The sequence below is a fragment of the Pleurodeles waltl genome, chromosome 8 (genome assembly GCF_031143425.1).
Source record: "Pleurodeles waltl isolate 20211129_DDA chromosome 8, aPleWal1.hap1.20221129, whole genome shotgun sequence".
Taxonomy (NCBI): Eukaryota; Metazoa; Chordata; class Amphibia; order Caudata; family Salamandridae; genus Pleurodeles; species Pleurodeles waltl.
This window is the reverse complement of record NC_090447.1, coordinates 404,257,494-404,276,930: the sequence shown is the minus strand read 5'-3', so window position 1 is coordinate 404,276,930 and position 19,437 is coordinate 404,257,494. Positions and strand designations below refer to the sequence as shown.

General features: G+C 42.1%; 1 protein-coding gene across 1 annotated transcript in view; it reads left to right on the top strand.

Moving 5' to 3' along the window:
* ATP10A (ATPase phospholipid transporting 10A (putative)) overlaps positions 1-19,437 on the top strand; it is a 1,009,168-nt gene that overhangs the window by 898,603 nt on the left and 91,128 nt on the right. Inside the window, exons 13-14 of the mRNA XM_069204275.1 lie at positions 3,838-4,019; positions 7,301-7,625. Of these exons, the coding sequence (XP_069060376.1) occupies positions 3,838-4,019; positions 7,301-7,625 (507 nt within the window). The remainder of the gene's footprint in view (positions 1-3,837; positions 4,020-7,300; positions 7,626-19,437) is intronic.

Here is a 19,437-nt window from a genome sequence, read left to right as displayed (position 1 = left end):
TGGGACTACAGAGAATTATGAAACTACCTTCAACAGCCAAGGTATCCCTCTAAATACAGTTGTTTACGTATGATACTAGAGGGAAGGTTGTAACGGTCTTGTTACCCTTAAAACTGACTAGCCCTAAGGAACTCTGTAAATAAGATCTCATGCTTCAGAGGAGTAGTAGGGGAGCATGTTGACGGTTATGGCTCTTCCAGTGAGGAAGGAGCAGATCCATTGAGGGCGAGTCCCTCGATGACTGCTTTGTGTAGTCTTCGGATTAGGATGGGGTGGGATACAGTGTTGTAGGCTGCTAATAGGTCTAAAAGGATGAATGCTGCTGCCCACCCCCCCACCGAGGGTCATACGATGTCATCCGTGGCAGCTATAAGGGTGGATTCAAAGCTGAGGTTGGGTCTGAATCCTGGTTGTGTGGTGTTGAGAAGCTGGTGTTTGGCGAGGTGGTCAGAGAGGCACTTGTTTGTTTTTTCCAGAACTTTGGCTGGGTAGGAAAGAAGGGATATCAGATGGTAAATGATGAGTTTGGACGGGTCAGCTGAGGGTTTCTTTAGGAGGGCATTGAGTGCTGCATGTTTCCATGGTTCCAGTAAGCTGGCTGTACTGATGGCGGTTTTGAGGACAGGAGTAAGGGCCTTGCTGATAGAGATTCGTCCTTTGTCAAAGGCGTGATTGAGGCAGGGAACCACCAGGCACTCAAATGAATGGTCTTCATGATTGTTGTGGTTTCCTCTGTGCTAACGGTCTCATATGTGGTGATTGTGTTGACTTCCTTCATCACTGGGAGAGCATCAGGAGTCCAGCTGCATGGAGACGTTGCTGAATATGGTTGTGCTTTTGTTGCAGAAGTAGAGAAATTGTTGCACAGATCTTGTGATAGGTTGATGTTTCCGGTGACAGCTGTTGGCGCAGTGAGGTATTTGATTATTGTGAAGATTTCTTTGCTGCTGTTGGAGCTGGTGTTTATTTGTTTGGCTATGTCCTTCCAAGAATTGTAGAGTTCTTTCAACCAAATAAAAAACCTAGGGTTGCTTAATATATTATAGTAAGAATAAGACTTCAAATAATGGTTCGAAATACTATAAAAGTTTGTAAATGAAACATAGATGAGGGTGTCATGTCCACACACAGGTTCAAGTGATTTCATAGTTAATTGCTGGGTCAAGATATTAAAAATACCTCTCTACCTTCTCTCTTTAAGGGACAGCTTACAATTTACAATGATAACTCTCGGAGTGGATGTGAATGGGTTGGAAGTATAAAAATCAGAAGTCATTTTGTTTGGTGAATACAGAAACACTTTCTTAATGGATAGGTTTATTGGTATTGGTTTAATGAATAGCAGTTATTAAAGGATTATACCCTCCAAAGTAAATGAGCTAATAAAGAGAAAATGTGAAAGACATTTCTATTTACTCCCTAGAGGCTGAAGAGAGGGTCGTGTGGACTGAGGAAGCTTTTTGTATGCATGGCTCAAATAATGGTCACTAAAACAATTCCCTTAAAACTTATGTTGGTGTGGAAACAAGTTGCTCAGACTGCCCATGTAAATGGCAACTTAATCAGTATGTTACAAACAACATATATGTTTGAATACAGTGGGATATGCTTTTTGCAATATATGGCAGCAGCGGAGCACTCCAGCGCAAGACCAGTATATCTCAGAAAGCTGTAAACATGATATTCCACAGATGTACAGTAAAGAATTGCCAAAACATAGCCAATTATTGAGAAAGTGCCAGCTAATCTGTAACCAATCTTGTGGCAGTCTACGAGGTAGGAGGAGAAGGGATAAGAACTATATTGTGACAGACATTTTTTTAACATTTTGGATTAATGGATAGGCTTAAGAGCAGTGATAGGAAGAAATATGAAATAGAATTATAGCAGATAAGAGTTTCCATGGAAATTGAGTTGCCAGTCTGCATTGTAATTTATTCTTATTCTCAAGCAATTTTAAACTGAACTGCTTGAACAAAAGAGGTCAATTATTACATTATTTCAAGTATGTTTTCTATTTTCTGATTCCATAATATTGGAGTCTGTTTTTTGTATATAGGTTTTTAAATATACAACTTCAAAGACTATAATCTACCAGCAAATGGATCTTTATCTCACACATTACAGCACAGATTTTAACCTGTATTAGAGCATGATTTAAAATGCTTATAACAGCAAATGGGCCTAGTTGCATGAAGAATGTTTGATTGAGCCACCTTCTTAAGGTGTTAAATTAAGCATGAGAAGCAAGGAGCTCCATGCCTTTTGGTGAAAAGACAAATGGTTCAGAGGGGAGGACTGCCATAAATTCAAACTTTTGAGTCAGGGAGAGAGCTGGGTTTAACACTAGGAACACCACACCTGCCTCTGTATGCAAAAATCAGTGTTCTGGCAGCCAGTACAGGATTGCCAGGGCACAGTATGACTCATCCTGCCCTGTTTAGGGTGATATGACATCCCTCCCTTTCCTTGCCAGGGATCGCCATGCTATCCCTTACAAGGAAAGTGCACAATGGTCCCCATGCACAGTGAGAACTCAGTGTGCCTAAAGTATATTTTATTGTTCACAAGTTAGTTTTCAGAAACTAAAAGAATCTTGCTGAATGGGCACATCAGACATACTTTGGTAGCTCTGATGAAGGTACAGGGGTACCTACCTGCCTGGCAGGGATCTCTAAATATGGCGCATGGTCCTCTGCCAGGGGAGCAGTGGCCATAGTCTCTGCTAACTTGGAGGGCTGGGGTACTGTCCGACAGACTCTAAATGACCCCCACATTCTTTTTGACAGAGTAAACTGATGTGGATTTATATTTATTCTTTCTCATTCATAGTGATGATTAGGTATTATTCAGTTTAGATAAAGATACTAGGGTAGGGGGAGTATTCTGGGTAGTAAGAAAGACAGGAATAGCTCCATCAGAAAATTGTTCCTTCTACCCTACGAAAGGCAAGCATAATTTTTGTCTCAACACCACCCAACCACAGTATGGAGCTATAATCCAATAGAAATCCAATAGAAAACACCCAAATAGATGTGCACATTCCTGCCCAATAGGAACTAGTAAAGTCATTTGGAATAAGAAGGCCAAAGCCTTTTTCCACCGCAAATGATATCTACAACTACCGCCGCCCGCCATGCGGTTACCGCCGAATGACCGCCCCGCGGTCAAAAGACCGCAGCGGCCATTCCAACTTTCCCGCTGGGCCGGCGGGCGACCGCCAAAAGGCCGCCCGCCGGCCCAGCGGGAAAGCCCCTGCAACGAGGAAGCCGGCTCCGAATGGAGCCGGCGGAGTTGCAGGGGTGCGACGGGTGCAGTGGCACCCGTCGCGATTTTCACTGTCTGCAAAGCAGACAGTGAAAATCTGTATGGGGCCCTGTGAGGGGGCCCCTGCACTGCCCCTGCCAGTGGCATGGGCAGTGCAGGGGCCCCCAAGGGCCCCACGACACCCGTTCCCGCCATCCTGGTTCTGGCGGTGAAAACTGCCAGAAACAGGCTGGCGGGAAGGGGGTCGGAATCCCCATGGCGGAGCTGCAAGCAGCGCTGCCATGGAGGATTCCCTGGGCCAGGGGAAAACCGGCGGGAAACCGCTGGTTCCCCTTTTCTGACCGCGGCGTCAGAATAGCCCAGGAAGCACCGCCAGCCTGTTGGCGGTGCTTCCGTGGTCCCCGGCCCTGGCGGTCATGGACCGCCAGGGTCGGAATGACCCCCTTAGATTGTTAAATCTAGTTCATTAAACCTCTCATACCTCTCATCTAGTAATACTACTTAATGTTAGCGATGTAATTGCCTCTATATATAACCAGCATTCACTAATATATGTGATTTTCCAATCAGGTGCAACTGGCATTGAAGATCGTTTACAAGATGGAGTCCCAGAAACCATTGCAAAGCTTCGGCAGGCTGGGCTGCAGATATGGGTTCTGACTGGTGATAAGCAAGAAACAGCCATAAATATTGGATATTCTTGCAAATTGCTGGAGCATGAGGAAATTATCACCTTGAATGCAGAATCACTGGTAGGTTTGCACATTGCACAGATCTGTGGTAACATTGAAACCCTGCTTTTCATTAAAAAGCTACCTGTTAGGCATGGACAGGTTTGTAAGTGCCCAAGTGATCATATTCTATGCACCAGACTGGATTAAGAAATTGCAGCATTGCATTCCTCACTGTGTGAATATATACAGACTCGTAACCAGACCAGCCTCCATGATTTTTATCTGATGATGAGCACCATTGATGAATGCCCATTTAAGCCTCAAATACCCTACACTGTCAGTGTGTCTTTTTAGTTGTTAGCTGATTATATCGTCTGAACACCTTTATCCCCTGATCTCTCTGTATTTTAAGACTGCTTAGTTTAGCTGTCTTTCACATCATCTCGAGTAATAGTCTATTTTTCCTCTCTTCTAAACCTATCATTATTACCAGCTCCCATTAAGCTCTTTGTGTTGTGGGATCCTCACAATGCTTTCTAACCATGTAGTTTCTGACTCTTCTCTTTGCTCTCTGTCCCCCTCTCTCACTCTCAATTCCATGCCCTTTTTATGTGCCAGTAACCTTCTGTGCTACAACCACTCATCCAACTCACCTCACAACTCCATTGTTGGATCTTCACCACATTCTCTTTCACCTGTTGTGTTTTTTCACCTTACACTGTGCTTTGAGTCTAATGTGCTCGGACATGCACTGTAGGCTTCCATTCTGTGTGGCCTTCCACTGCATTTTCATCTTCCACTTGCCTATTGTTTGAGTCCCGTTCAGGGTAGCACCTTTTGTGTGCTGTATTGCTCATATCCACTCATTCCCTTTCCTACCTCTTGTAGGTATAGTGGACTGAGAGCACAGCTACAAGATGTCCTCTTCTTAGTTTATCAGGCAGTACCTAAGAACATGAAACAGAGATGGTAGTGGGTATCTAAACATGATTGTCAGGAAGCAACGACACAGCCCTATATTTCAAGACATGTCATAAAGATGCTGGCATCTATATCTCCTGGGCAGGTTGTACTGTTATTAAGCGTCCTCTTACCATTAAGTAGGATGGAGTGAGGTTTCATAGAAGATTTTGCAAGAGATGGCTCTTGAGTTAAACTTTGAAAGCTGGCAGGGAGGGGATAGACCTTTGTTCCATAGAGAAGGTGATCTGGGCAGCTAAACAATCTAATATATGATATAATGCAAGTAAGCAAGGTGGCACTGAATGAGTAGTTGAGAGGTGGGTGTACAGTTTGCACAGTAAGAGCAGCCTGAGACATCAGAGATGTACCGTAAGAGTGTTGTAATTAACAAATGGGCAGAGATGGTCAAATGTAGAATGTTGTAATAAGTTCTTTCAAACATAGTAGAGTGGTTTAGGGATATGGAATAAGCAAAGTGTAGGCTCAGAAAGCATTAGTCAAGCAGATAATAGAGTGAGCTTATATCAGAGGTGGTGTGGATGAAGATGCAATGGAATGCTATTCCTATAAATCATCAGTTCATTCCCTGAAAAGCCATTCTGATCATGGCTGACAAGGTGTCAAATATTTCGTTTCTCAACTTTAACACTAAGAAAATAGACAGCTGAAGTAGGGTTATGCTTGGTGAAAGAGATTACCTTCCAGGGCCCTCCAGCGAAGCCTAGTTTTGTGCACTTCTTAGGTGGAGGCATAGGTTTATTGGTGTCTTCCCCTGCCTCAGTTGAGAAATGAATTTAGTACACTAAGGGCAAAATTACAAACCTGCCAGTCATGAGACTGCCAGGGCCAGGGTAGAGGTTGGACCAGCCCCATGGACAGCCCTGTCGTGTTTTTCACTGCCCGAACTACGGTTGTTTCCGCCGGACCATCAGGCAACTCTTGATAGGCCCAGTGGGCAGAAGACTGGCGTGGCGGTCTTCGGTGCAAATGAGTTTGTCGGGCAGTGTATAAACTCATAATGAGGGCCTGAACCTTCAGGGAAAAGAGGTTTTCCTGAAATTGTTGCATCTCTTTCAGACAAGCAAAAGCAGATGCAGCCTGTGTCTGGCGCATTTTGGTTGTACATGTTGAGCTATGAATATTATTGAATGTACTATTTGAATTCTCCTGGGCGTTTTGAAGGAGATTCTCACTCACAATATACAGATTATAGTAAGACTGGCCATGCTAACATAGCCTCACAATGACCTCAACATACAGGTGGGCTTTAATAATGCCACCATCCTAATTATAAGGTATGACTTTCCACTTAGTATTAGAAATGACAACTCAGCAGCTGAAGCCCCGCGTCCTGGCAGATGAGACAGAGGATCTTATACATAGCCCCCTCCAGCCAAACACTCATGACTGGCATGGTACGCAAAGTCTAGCCTACCTTTATCCTACCTCTAACCTCAAGGTCCTAGCAATCCTCCCTGTCTCTATCTGATATAATGTGTGCCACTATATGATATATACCAATTGACTACCTTATCCCCCGTCTTCTACTGGAGAGCAGTATAATGTAGGAAAAGACACTTGGAACCGTGTTGGCAAGTGAAGGGATCGAGTGATTGCAGCCACTCTGACTATAACCATTTACTAATAACCAGATGAGCCTGCAAAGAACGGCAAGATCTGCCACACTTTGCTACTCACCATAGTTCTCTATAATCCACCCTTGCAGGTCTCAAATATTCACATACTCTGACCACCAACATCCTATAATGTCTGTGGTAAACAGATGAATAGGACACAGGGCATCTTGGCAAATCTTATTACTTGATGTCTCATAATGGCAATCATATCAAAGAGGTCTGTAGAACAGCCTATCTGTGCACATATTTGATTGGCTTAATTCTTTCTCTACACCTCTTGCCTCCCCGTAGTCTATAAAATCCCAGGGTGGCTGAACACTTGTCAAAGCCTTTATCAGACTTCGGATTTATAAAATAAAATTACCAACACATTAAAGAGACCTGCAAAGGTAATCAGAGCTGCCAGCATACCACGCACTAAAAAATTCTCTTTCACGTTACCTCATCTGTCACACCGCCACGCGCTGTGCCCCATAACATGATAGCCACATCCCTGTGGTTACTACCCACACCATAGAATCCCTTCCAAATAAACTTTTGCGGAGACAACACACCGCAACTACACACTCCACTGAGTGTAACATGCTTTCCTTGTGGATAAGTGTTCCAAGTGCAACACATAGGGGTAGTAAGCACCATACATATAACGCAATAAAGTACAGTATTGTTGTGATAATGTTAGCAAGGCCTCTTGTAGTTGGAGTCATGCTTTCATCTTCCATTTTCTTACGTATTATTTGTATTTGTCTTTTGTTTCAGGACGCCTGTGCGGCTTTGATTGAACAGTGTTTGCACTATGTGCAGTCCAAGTTTCCAGGTGTATCAAAAAAAGCAGCTAAACATGTGCAATGCACTTTTGCCTCTCGCCTTCACCACTTCTCATCATGTTCAAATCAAACGACCCTGAGTTTAGTGATTGACGGCAAAACGCTTGCTTATGCGCTGGACAGAAGTTTGGAGGATTCGTTTCTGTCACTGGCCAGGAAGTGCCGGTCTGTGCTTTGCTGCCGTTCTACTCCACTCCAGAAAAGCATGGTGGTGAAGCTGATCCGCAACAAGCTGAAAGCGATGACCTTGGCAATAGGCAAGTCAGTCAATTACATCTGAAGGTCATATTCTGGCTGACAGTTTACAGGCATGAGGGTTGGTTTATTCCCCATATCCCCAATCCCTGAATATTTTTCTCTTCTCATTATGTAGGTTGTGTTATTTTGGAAGGATACTTCTTTTTGTTCCACCGAAGCCCACACTGGGTGAGGAAGCATTTAGCATGCACAGGTTTTTCGTGAGTCATGTCTGTCTTTGTGCTGAATAGTCCCCCAGGTCAATTAATAGTAGATGATAGTGTCACGCTCCTCCATGTCACCTCACATTTTTATGGCATGTGTGTGCATTCATTTTCGGTTTATTCACAAAAATGGTGATGCGTTCATCTGTAGTGTCCGGTTCAACTATCAGAATGTTAGAATGTGCCTGAAATTCCCCGTCAAAAATACATGTTTTTGGTTTATGTTGTGAAATGTATGCATGATTCCGCATGGAATGAGTCCAGAGGTATCACGCATCTTTAGACATACATACATAAAAACATCACACCTTCACAATCCGTTTCTCAACCAGTTGACACACGTTTCTTCCATTCTAATGGTAATGTCATTGCAAGTTCACTGATTCTTTCCAGTCACTTCGCAAGTTGTAAATAGTTAACGTCATCTTTATGAAAACAATGTTTACATTTTGTAGCAATTCAAAGAGGGATGTTGCCGCAAAGAAATCAGCCTATATATTTTTTATGGATAAAGGAACTGGCAAACAGTACCTTAGACAAAAAGTGGGATGTTTTAAAAAGAATGGTATTTTGTTTTTGTTTAATGACAGCGGTAACAGAAAGGGATCTAGAACGAGCATTTTATAGTAAATTTACCCAGTTTTTCACCTTGTCCTTTATCTTGCTTCCTTCGGATCAACTGTTTTTGAGTGTTGAGTTCATTGTTAAGTCTGGAACAGAAATTAACTCATCAGCTTTAAAGCACAGTTTGCTTGAAGGTAATTTGTTTCCTCCCATTTAGATAACTCAATAAACGAGTGTCACATTCTTTTGTTTTCATTTCAAGTAAATGCATTTAAGTCACTGCTGTATGTCAAAAAAACATTTAATTGCCTTAACTTGCCCAGGATACACACATACTATTAGATTTGTAAGACTGTGAATTGTGAAGCATGTTCAAAATAAATTCTCAAAGGGCAGCTGCCATTGTTCTATACTAGCAAAAGAATATTTCCCAACAACTAATATGTATTGGTACCTGCCTCTGTTGCCGCATTTACGTTGGCGCCTTGGTCACCTTCACATCATGCTTGACCCAGCTCACTGTCTTAACCTGACCCCACTCTCTACATCGATCAAACATGATCATTATGACCCTATTACGATTCTGGCAGTCAGGCTGCCACATTACGACACTGGCGGTCAGACTGCCAAAAGACCGCCATCTCCACCAGGATCTTTGATTCTGACAGAATAACGGCAGCCGTGGTTGTAATCAGCCATGGCGCCGCTGAAGTTGGCGCTGCTGTGCTGGTTACAACCATGTTGTCCACCAGCCTTTTCCTGGTGGTTCAACAGCCATGAAAAGGCTGGCAGAGAACAAGTGCTGGGCCAGAGGGGGGCCCCTGCATTGCCCATGCCTATGGCATGAGCAGTACAGGGGCCCCTCTCCTCTGCACTGTTGAAATGGGCACTGTCTGCTTTGCAGCCAGCTCATTCCGAAGGTGCTAGGAAGGCCCCCTGTACAACAGCATTGGACTCAGCTCCATGTGGAGCTTAGTCCAATGCCAGTGCACGCTTTCTACTGGGCTGACAGGCAAAAAAGCTTTGTTTCCACCAGTCAGCCTAGTGGAAAACTCATAATGTGGCCGGTGGGGAGACGGCCAGCACCATTGCGGTCTCCTCATCGAGAGTTTGCCGGACGTTTTTTTTTTTCCCACCAACCCCTGTAATCAGCCCCTAAATCTTTCTGCCACCCCAACACCCTTCCTAGCAAGCCATTTGCTGTATGATTTGTTGCTCTGGTATCTAGGTTTCCACTTCATAACTAGTTTAATTTTCTCTGTTGCTCAGGCATCTAGTGCAGTGCTTGGATGTGAGGACTTTCTCTCTTTCCTTCAAATGGCAGAGTCCTAGCTGTCTTGTTTTACAGGCATTGTAGTTTCTGTTTTAGGAACAGTGACATTTCTAGGTGGACAGTGTTGGCATAATCCAGTCTTGAAGGAACCTGCCAATAGGATTGCTTCAGATTAAGTGCTAAACAGGGGGGGCAGTTTAGCATAGGCATTATGATATGAGTAATTTATTTAAAAAATATGCTTAATATCAGTGTGAAAAGTATCTGTTTTGCATTCACGAGCCTAAAGACAAAGGTAAATTTACGCATGAGTAAATGTACACATGTAAATTTACTCTTACACTTTGCAGAAAATTTACAGTTTTTGGCTAGTCACAATGTCTGAGTGTAAATTTACTATGAAGTCTAGACTTACATGTCTCTACCCACTGAATTCAGGGGGTGGAGCCTACTTTACAAGTTTACAGTGACTACAGTCAAAAAGGACCCAAAACAGTAGTATATGTACTTCAGCTCAGACTATGAGGAAGCCCAGAACCACATATAGCGAACCACTGGTACTGCAACACCCCGCCATACAAAATCATGAAGGTAGGGACTTAAAATAAAACTCACATAGCAGATAATGATAACCCAAATTAATTAATTTCAACTTTTTAAATATATATTTAATTTGATGTTAAAAATGTATCAATAAGAATAAATATTTGTTTATGATAACATATTTTAATAACCTTTTTAATGTAAAATAAGGTACTTAAAAAATATTAATAATAATTTGAATTAATTCTATACACAACAATTGTAAGTAAATATAAACATTTAATTTAGAAAGCATTGTAAATAAATCTTTATACATTCATTTTCATTTAACTCAATATAATTAAATTAATTACATATTTAAATTAAAATTAGGTTTATAGTTACTACTAGTAACATTTCACATGTAAGTGAATTCTCCACTGCTCAGATGTGGATATCCCTATGGTAAAATATTGGGAAAGTGCATAAAGTTTATTAATTTTTAATGGGCCTAATACAAATATTTTTATTTTAAATAATGATTTCTTATATTTTGTTTAAATGTGGACAGATACAAACGTTATAGCACTATTAACTTACTTTTGGATTCAGTGCTTAACTAATTTAAATATATTACGTTTAAAAAATCATGTCTAAAGTAAAATGATTATAATTACTTTTTATGTATTAAATTACAAAAAGTTTTTAATTGAATTATTTTAAACTATTATATTTTATTTTTCTTAAATATAGTTAGATACATTTTGTAAATCAGACTTTAGAAGTGCAGTGTGTGAATAGCAATGGACTTGCTTTTTTGCAGGTGATGTCTGTTTCTCCCTAAACTCCTCCTTTCCCCTCCTTAACCCCCTCCTTATTCCTCCCTAAATCCCTTCCATTTAGTATTAAGTATTCCCCTTTTACCAGCCACTCCCACGTCCCTCCTACATTTACCACTAAAATGTATCCTTACTTGAGCAGAGATCTCCACACATAAATGATAGGGGAGGCAGATGCATTAACCTCTGCAAATCAGTTAATGAAAAGTATTGTGTAGTACATTAATACTACTAATGTAATGCTCCTAACCTACTATAAAATGCAGTTTGTTAATAGTGCTCAACATCTTCAGAACTAAGGGGGTGAATTCCTTTCCTCTGAAACCAGAGGCTTTTTGCCCATATTATTCATGCTCATAGTTGGTCTGTGTTACAGAAAGAGAGAAATTACATCTTAAGTTTCTTTGTTTGATTGATGAACATTTTAGGAAAAAAAAACAAAAAACGTGTTTTGATAATTAATAACATCACCATTATAAATACAAGAAAATGGAAATAAACAGCATTAGATGAATGGAAAAATTCTAAATAGGTTAAGTCTAACGGTCATTTCCTTGGAGAACATCGCGGCCAGGAGAGGAGCCAAAGAGAGTATTCTGCCCCATATAAGTGGCATGGGATGCATATAAGGCCTTTATAAGAGGTAAAATAATAAGCCTTACCAGCTTCAGAAATAAGAAGTATAAGTTGGAAATAAGCACGCTAGAGGCAGAAATAGCTGAATGTGAGCGCTCAATAAAAGATGGGGTGGATTCTTTAGGTAAGATGGAGGGAAGGATGAGACAGCTGAAAATACAACTGGAGGAAGTACTGCAGGTGAGATTAAGAAAAAGATGTGAAGTAAGCAAACTAGTCCATTTTTTAATATAGGGAGAGTGCAGGTAAACTGTTAGCATGGAAAGCTAGAACTGAGCAAACTAAAAATACTATCAAAGAGAACAGCTGTGAGCAAAGGGAGAAAGATGGACAAGTAGTGCCAGTATAAGGAAGGCCTTTCAAGATTTTTTTTTCAGAGCTTTATAAAGAGGCTAAGACGGTAATGAGGGAAGACGTGAGAAATTGGATGAGAACAGATATGCTACTTAGATTAACAGCAAAAGAGCAGATGCACATGAACAAAAAAATCACACAAAGAGAAATCAGGGCAGCACTTAAAGTAGGGAAGGAAGGCAAAGTTGCTGGGCTGGACGTTATCCCAATAGAGTTATACAACACATTGGGTGAATCTATAGTGCCAATTATGTCAGCACTGTTTGGATAGATCTTTGAGAAGAGGCTGGCATTACCAGAATCATGGAATGATGCCATAATTACTTTGGTTTTAAAACCAGGTAAAAATCTGTCAAGGTGTGAGTCATATAGACCGATAGCTCTTTTGAACAGCGATCATAAGATTTTTGCCAAAGTGCTGGCAGATAGATTGAATGAGGTGGTGGCAGGACTCCTGCATAAGGATCAGAAATAATTTATTAAAGATAGGCACCCCTACAAACTAACGTCCAAGCTAATAGGGGCCATTGATTTGGTAACAAAGTATGGTTCTCCTCTCACAGTAGTTACGCTGGATGCCATGAAGGCATTTGATAGAGTTAATTGGTCTGATCTAATCTCAATTTTAAATGATTATGGATTTGGCGAAACTTTCTGTAGGATGGTGGGTCAGCTCTATCAAGCTCCTTCAGCTAGTGTACTGGTTAATGGGAGGCTACCGTCTCCCTTTAAAATAACCAGAGGTACAAGGCAATGTTGCCCCCTCTCTTCAATACTGTTTAATCTTTATATTGAGCCCTTGGCTAAGAGACTAAGCCAGTACCAAATGATCTCTCCTTTTTTATGTTGTGGATGGGAGAAAAAGGTCTCACTGTATGCATATGATCTATTGATATTTACTTCAAATTTACAAAAAAAACTTCCAGCAGTTTTGGAGATTGCCACTGATTTTGGGAAGGTGTCAGGCTATCATGTCAATGTGGAGAAGACAGAGTTAATGGTGTGGAATCAGAAGAGGGGGAGTCCATTAATAAAATCTGAAATTAGATATTTGAGCTTAAAGATTTTAGAAGTCATTATGCAGATACCAGTGGTCAACTTAAGAAAAGTGCGGACGGAATGCAACGACCTGATGCAAGGGTGGATGCACCTGCCCTTGTCAATTCTAGGAAGGGTTAGCCTGGTAAAGATGGTGATACTGCCTAAGGTTAGTTTTTTTTTGTTTAACACAATCCCATTGTGAGTGGACGAGAAGACGCTAGTAAAAATCCAGCAGGATATCAATTCATTTATTTGGGCATAGAAAGGGGCCAGAATATCATGGAAGAAGCTGCGTAGAAGAAGGGAGAAGGAGGGACTTGCATTGCCAGACCTCCAATATTATGCTTGGGCCTTTAGCTTAAGAAAGCAAGGATGCTATTCTCCTCTCCTGATCTGACAGATCTCCGTTGTATGTTTAAAGCTATGCTAGGAGGTGTGAAGGGGGCAGCAAATCATGTTCTGTTTAAGTTTGGCGATCCCAAATATTTTTTTAAAAAAAATACAACTAAAAGTTCTGAAAGATATGGCAAAGACCAGATACAGCATAGGGAGAGCAACCAAGGGAGAATATTATAGTTACTCTGCACCCATTTGGGACTCGCCAGGCACGTCAGAGTGTTGGAGGACATATTGGTCATTCCAATTAAGAATGGAGGTTTCAAGTATTGGGGGGACCTATTTAGGGAAGGCAGCTTACTCCCGTTGGACACAATCTCCGCAGAGACTGGGTAGCAACTGTCAAGACTAAAGTACCTGCAGTTGAAAGGGTGGTTACAGAGGAGTTGAATGAGTATAGGTCTGAAGAATCAGCTAGAGGAGAAGATAATGGAAAGACTAACCCCCAGAAAAGAAGTGGCCGCTTGGTATTGGGAAATATTGGATCTGGCGGATGGGGATTTTAGGTCGGCAGTGAATCTGTGAGGAGACTGTTGTCCGGGAGTGCAACTTCAGGAAAAATGGCAAATCTCTATGCGTACTTTATTCACTGTGGTTAAACCAGCTACTTACAGAAGGAATCACTTGTATTCCATTCACAGGGCCTATTTGTCACCTTTATAAACTGTCAAAAATGAGGAAAGGAGGGGAGGCCAGGTGTGGACAGAGTGGTTTATAAAAAGCTACAGATGTACATATGTTTATGGAATGCCCAGAAATACACTCCTTCTGGGAAGAAGTAATGAAAATGATTTCGGATGTTATGTGGGTCAGTATTAATAGAACCTCTCTCTAGTAATCTTTGGTGTCATGGAGAGGGTTGGAATATTGAAGAGCGATATGCAGAAGCTGCTCTTCTATGCTATACTGCTGGCTAGGAGAGGTAATTTAGAAATGGGTAGGAAATATACCTCCCTCATACATAGATTGGTTGGATGAGCTTGATTATGCTTCAAGAATGGACACGACAAGAGGGATCACGAAAGCTAAGAAACTTTGGCTGCCCTTCGTAGAATAGTTGAGGAAGTACAGAGCATTGATCTAATGTTGATGTTTTGTCCAATTAATACATCCTTCCCTCGCTCTTGAAGCCATGTTGGTGCAGTTGCCCCTGTGGTAAAGGTGTGAATTCGAAAACGAGAGGGTGGAAAGCAGATTGGCTCGGAGAAGACCTGGAGCCTAAGGTGAATGAGGACAAAACAAAAGATAACACACCTGTGGCTTGTCTTAACAGATCTGTAAAAAGACACAGCATATTTCAAGTAAAATTATCAATCTTCAATGCAGAAAACATGCAAAGTGACAGAAAATACAACAGTGGCTTAAGTGGGTCGCAGCTTATCGTTGCAGTGATACCACTCTGTGTTGGAGGTATTAGGTGCATTGCCTGTAAGTTGTTTCACACAAGGAAAAGTATACAAAGGGCCGTGTCATGTAAAGTGAGCAGTTTAGGCACTGAACTTTGACATAGTTTTGGTATCCCTGGTGTCTTAAATAGTTGAAGAGCTTGAGCAGCTCTATTAAAACACCTTGGATATTAGTAAAGGTTGCTTGTCATGTGAACTTTAAAGTCATTTGCTGCTTTTGGCTGGAAATGTAGCTGCATTGGTTTATGCATCTAAAGTAGTCAACAAAACATAATAGTAAAATAGACAGCAACATTTTTTTAAATATTAGATGGTCTTTTCTTTACATACCGAGAATCACAATAACAGTGTGTAGCCTTTGCTTGAAGAAAATAATTGATAATTGACTAGAGACAGTAATATTGTTCATGTGTAGAGCTGATAACAAAGTAAGTCTCCCCGATGGAATAAATGGAACGAAAACAAGCGGGGGAAAAACAGTGATATTCTGGGGGTGAAGGGAGGCATGGTCTTCTGGACAGCTAATAAAGGACGCAGGGGGAAGAGACTGAGGACCACAACCACATGACAGGTGTTTTCAAAGCAACATAACAACACAATTAAAGCATAGTAGGCACACCACGACAACAAGTTCAAAGCAGAATGCAACACATCCACAGTCCAACCAGGCAATATATTGCAATAGTGCAACACAAAAATACAGTAACACAAAAAGACAACAGAACACACCACCACAACGAAATTCCACACAATAAATATGCACAAACATTCTTTTCACACATTACCAACCCCAGTAACCTGCTTTTATAACGTAGTGTAAAAAGCTTTCTGATGGATAGTGTAGATTCCTTACTTTTAGAATACACCTAGACATCTGGATCCGGAGACATTTTCCACCAGTACCCCTACACGGCGGTAGATGGCATTGTGCAGCTCTACAATTACTTTCATTTACTCCAAAAGTGACAGAGCAAAGGAGCAAATAAGCACAACCCATCCATGCTGATGTCAATCCCTTTGTTTCCCTGCTCTGAAACACTGATCCAGACCTCTCTTAATACTCGCTCTCAACTCTCTCCGTCTTCTGACAAATTCAAAATTCTTCTATGACCATGTGCAAGGTAATAAGACCCTACCACAAATGACAGGATTCAAGCCATGCTAAGAGTGTTAGAAGCAGATGTCGGTCACATATCCATACGACTTGTGTTTATGGTGACTGGGTTTCATTCATGACTGGGAATCATGCAACAGGTGTGCCCTACTGCACTCGAAGGCAGTCCTGGAATGGGAGGTGAAGCTCTACATCATGGAACATGAAGAAGGTCACAGTCCAAGAATGAGTCCTGCTCCAAGTCGCCGGGCTGCCTGAGGTCCCATTCACGAGGATATTCCTGTGACAGTTTGAACTTCTGTTCAAAGTCTTCAGCTAAGTACAAGTCAAAAATGTGTTATAAGTGGAGAAAAGGGTAAGCTGGACTTCAACCCATCCCTGCCCCTCAAAGTCTGCAGGATGGTGAAAGGGCATCAAGATATGGCACCCGTGCCCCAACTTCCCAGGGTCATAATCAACCCTGCAGCACAGAGCAGACTTCAAAAAGCCATGCTGCAAGTATTTCAAACTCTTACAGTTCCCTCTGGTGTGCATTTGAGTGCCACAGAAATCACCAGTTTACCTTCTGCTGATGGGCTGTTCCCTGACATCAATTGACCCGGACTGATGTTGGTTGAGACCTCCACCTACTCCTGTGTCCATGCCGGTTTCTTCCATGCTGCGGACTCCATTGTTGCTGGTCCTAAATCCAGTACCACTGTTGGTTCTCCAAATCTAAGCCGATGTAGACCCACTGCAGGCCTATTTCACACTACAAGATTGCAAAAGCACAGCCAGGTATTTTGCAATCAGATTGTAATCCTCAATTCCAGTATTACCAAAGGTTTGAGGTTATAATTAAGGTCCAGACCTTCTGTTCCAAGTAATACAGTTGATGATGAGGAGCCATAAAATGTACTCCCCTCTCATTACTGTGATGGTGACATATTTGAACCTACAAAACGCCAGTGGGCTAAACACATCTGCTAGGAAAGAGCTATCCTTGCAACTGATGCCCACAGCAGAAGAAAGTGCCTCTTTTGCAGCAGTGGTATGAAGGGCAGCAGAAGTTAGAGACTTACTGTTGCCCACCATGGAGACAAAGGCAAAGTTACCAACTGAAATTCTCCAATCTGTGCCAGTGTTATCCGAACCAGTCTTGCCATTGATGATGACATGGCATAGGCCATATTCTGGCCTTCCAGTTAGTTGACTTGTGGCTGGGCGGCATAGACCACTCCCCTGCCGGTGACATGGATTTCCTGACTAGACACTGTGCACCTGAATCCTTGTAGTTCAGGCTTCAACTAGGAAGGTCAGCCACTGCTCCAGATCAGGAGTCGAGTTCTCCTCAGCTAATTTGACCCCCAGATATCTCAGTGCAGTATGCCTTTTCCGTAGATGCATCCATGCTTTGTGGGGCATGGCCAGCAGGCTCTTGACTGCCATCCCAGATGACTGCATGGGCTTGTTGGCCCAAACAATACAAGATGGCAGGGACGTGGCGAAATATGATTACTCCTGAACATTTTAATAGGGTCCTAAGTAAGAAATTAGCATTGTCATCAACAATTTGTGCAATGCTCCACTTGAGAGGGGGAGGAAGGAGAAAGATTGAAGAAACTGACATTAGCGTGCAGTGGGTGTTTATGTGGGGCAGCACTCTGTCATTTCCAAGATGGAGCCACACAGCACCACCTAGTGGGGCAAGTAGTCATTGCTGAATATGTTCTCCAGCTCCAGTCTGGTGACTAGAAGTATTGAAAAGGAAGGAATCTACATTTAGAGTATTCATCAAAAACTGTTTTTCACCAAAGGTAAGTAACTTGTTCATTTGCACCAAGCACTGCCTTAACTAAGGACATGAAATATCACCAGCCAAGATTCTGGCCCCTGTTGTTATCTTCTTTGGCCTAGTTACTTTCTAGATAATTAATCCTGCTTGGATACTATACTCATTCTTGAGATGGGTATTGTCTAAAGTGCCTTTCACCAATTTTGAAAAACAAACCAATCAACATCTAACCAAATCATACTTTTTAGGACTGTTTGTGGTGGAGGCACAACCCCCACCTGTATACTTAGTATCGGCCGGTACAGTGCAAAGCTTAAAATAGTTTTCTCCAGGGAAGCATGGAAGTGTTATCTCACAGCGGAAGGATGAGGGAATCAAATTTTCCCCAGTTTTCCAAAATATGTTATTATTGTTTCTCTTTTGCTTTTGTTATCATTCCTGTTAAACCAAGGTTTCATAGAGAATGTTACATTGTATTTTGTACATCCACTGTTTGTCTGGGATTCTGAGAATAGTGGATGAAACAGCTTAGTTTCAGCAGTTCATTCGGGCAGCAGAGGGTTATTGTAAGAAACTTTCTTTGGGTCTGTAATTGGACTTTCACAAATGGTGACATGGATGTTTGTGTACTGTTAGGCTCGATTTAGGCAACCAAGATATCCCTAATTTTCGGATCATTAGATCAAACAGTAAAAGCTTACTGCAAGGTGTGGTAGAAGGTAAGTAAATCAAAAATAATATGGTGCAGTAATAACATGAGAAACAGAATGTCCAGCTAAAGCTTTTTAGAAGGATTGGGTTCGATTTACACATTAGAAGTCAAGTAACCACATCAGAAATATTCAGCACAACCTCCACGTGTACCTATACTACTGACTGGTACAGTACAGTATTTAAAATGTTGGAGTCCAGGAGTCATGGGACAGTGTTATAGCATAGCAGAATGTTGAGTAAATCATATTCTTCTCAAGTTTGAAGCACTTTGTTTTTGTTTCTCCTTTGGTTTTGTTATCAGCCCCTGTTAAACTAAGGTTACTTATAGATTGTTTTTTAGTACATCCACTGTTAGTAGAGGAGAGGAAGCAGCTTAGGTTCTACACAGGTAACTAAGAATCTGCCAAAAATGTCACAAACCACCAACATATTTTAATGATCCAAAGGTCTGCCTCCCAAATGTTAACTGGGATTTTCAGGGGGGTGCCGCCAGCCAACATGGCTGACTAGATGCGTTTCTAGGGAGCTCCGTCTCCCCATTGACTAAACCTGTGTGGCATCTTAAGGTGTTCTACTGCAGTTCTGGTCCCCCGGTTCAGGGAGTAGCTCCTCCTGCTCCTAAGTGAAGCTGGGGGTGATCTGGTGGTGTCCTTGACTCCTTGGGGAGGAAGGCGTGCACTCCTGATTGAGCCCCGGCCTGCTTGCTCCCGGCCAAGCCACATTGTCTCCAGCAGTCCTGTTGCTGGTTCTGCTGGGAGGCTCACCTGGACCTGTGGAACCCGGCTTCCCTGTGGCCTCTGCGGACGTGGGTGGAGAAGAGGATCTCCCCGCTCGAGTGCTGCCCTATGGTGCAGCCCCTGAGGGGGGCCCATTGATGGCAGGGTCTGATGGTTTAAGGCCCTTCCAGGACTCCTGTAAATCACTTTGGAACCACTTGGCGTGGTCCAAGCTGTGCAGGTGGCATTTTGGGGGACC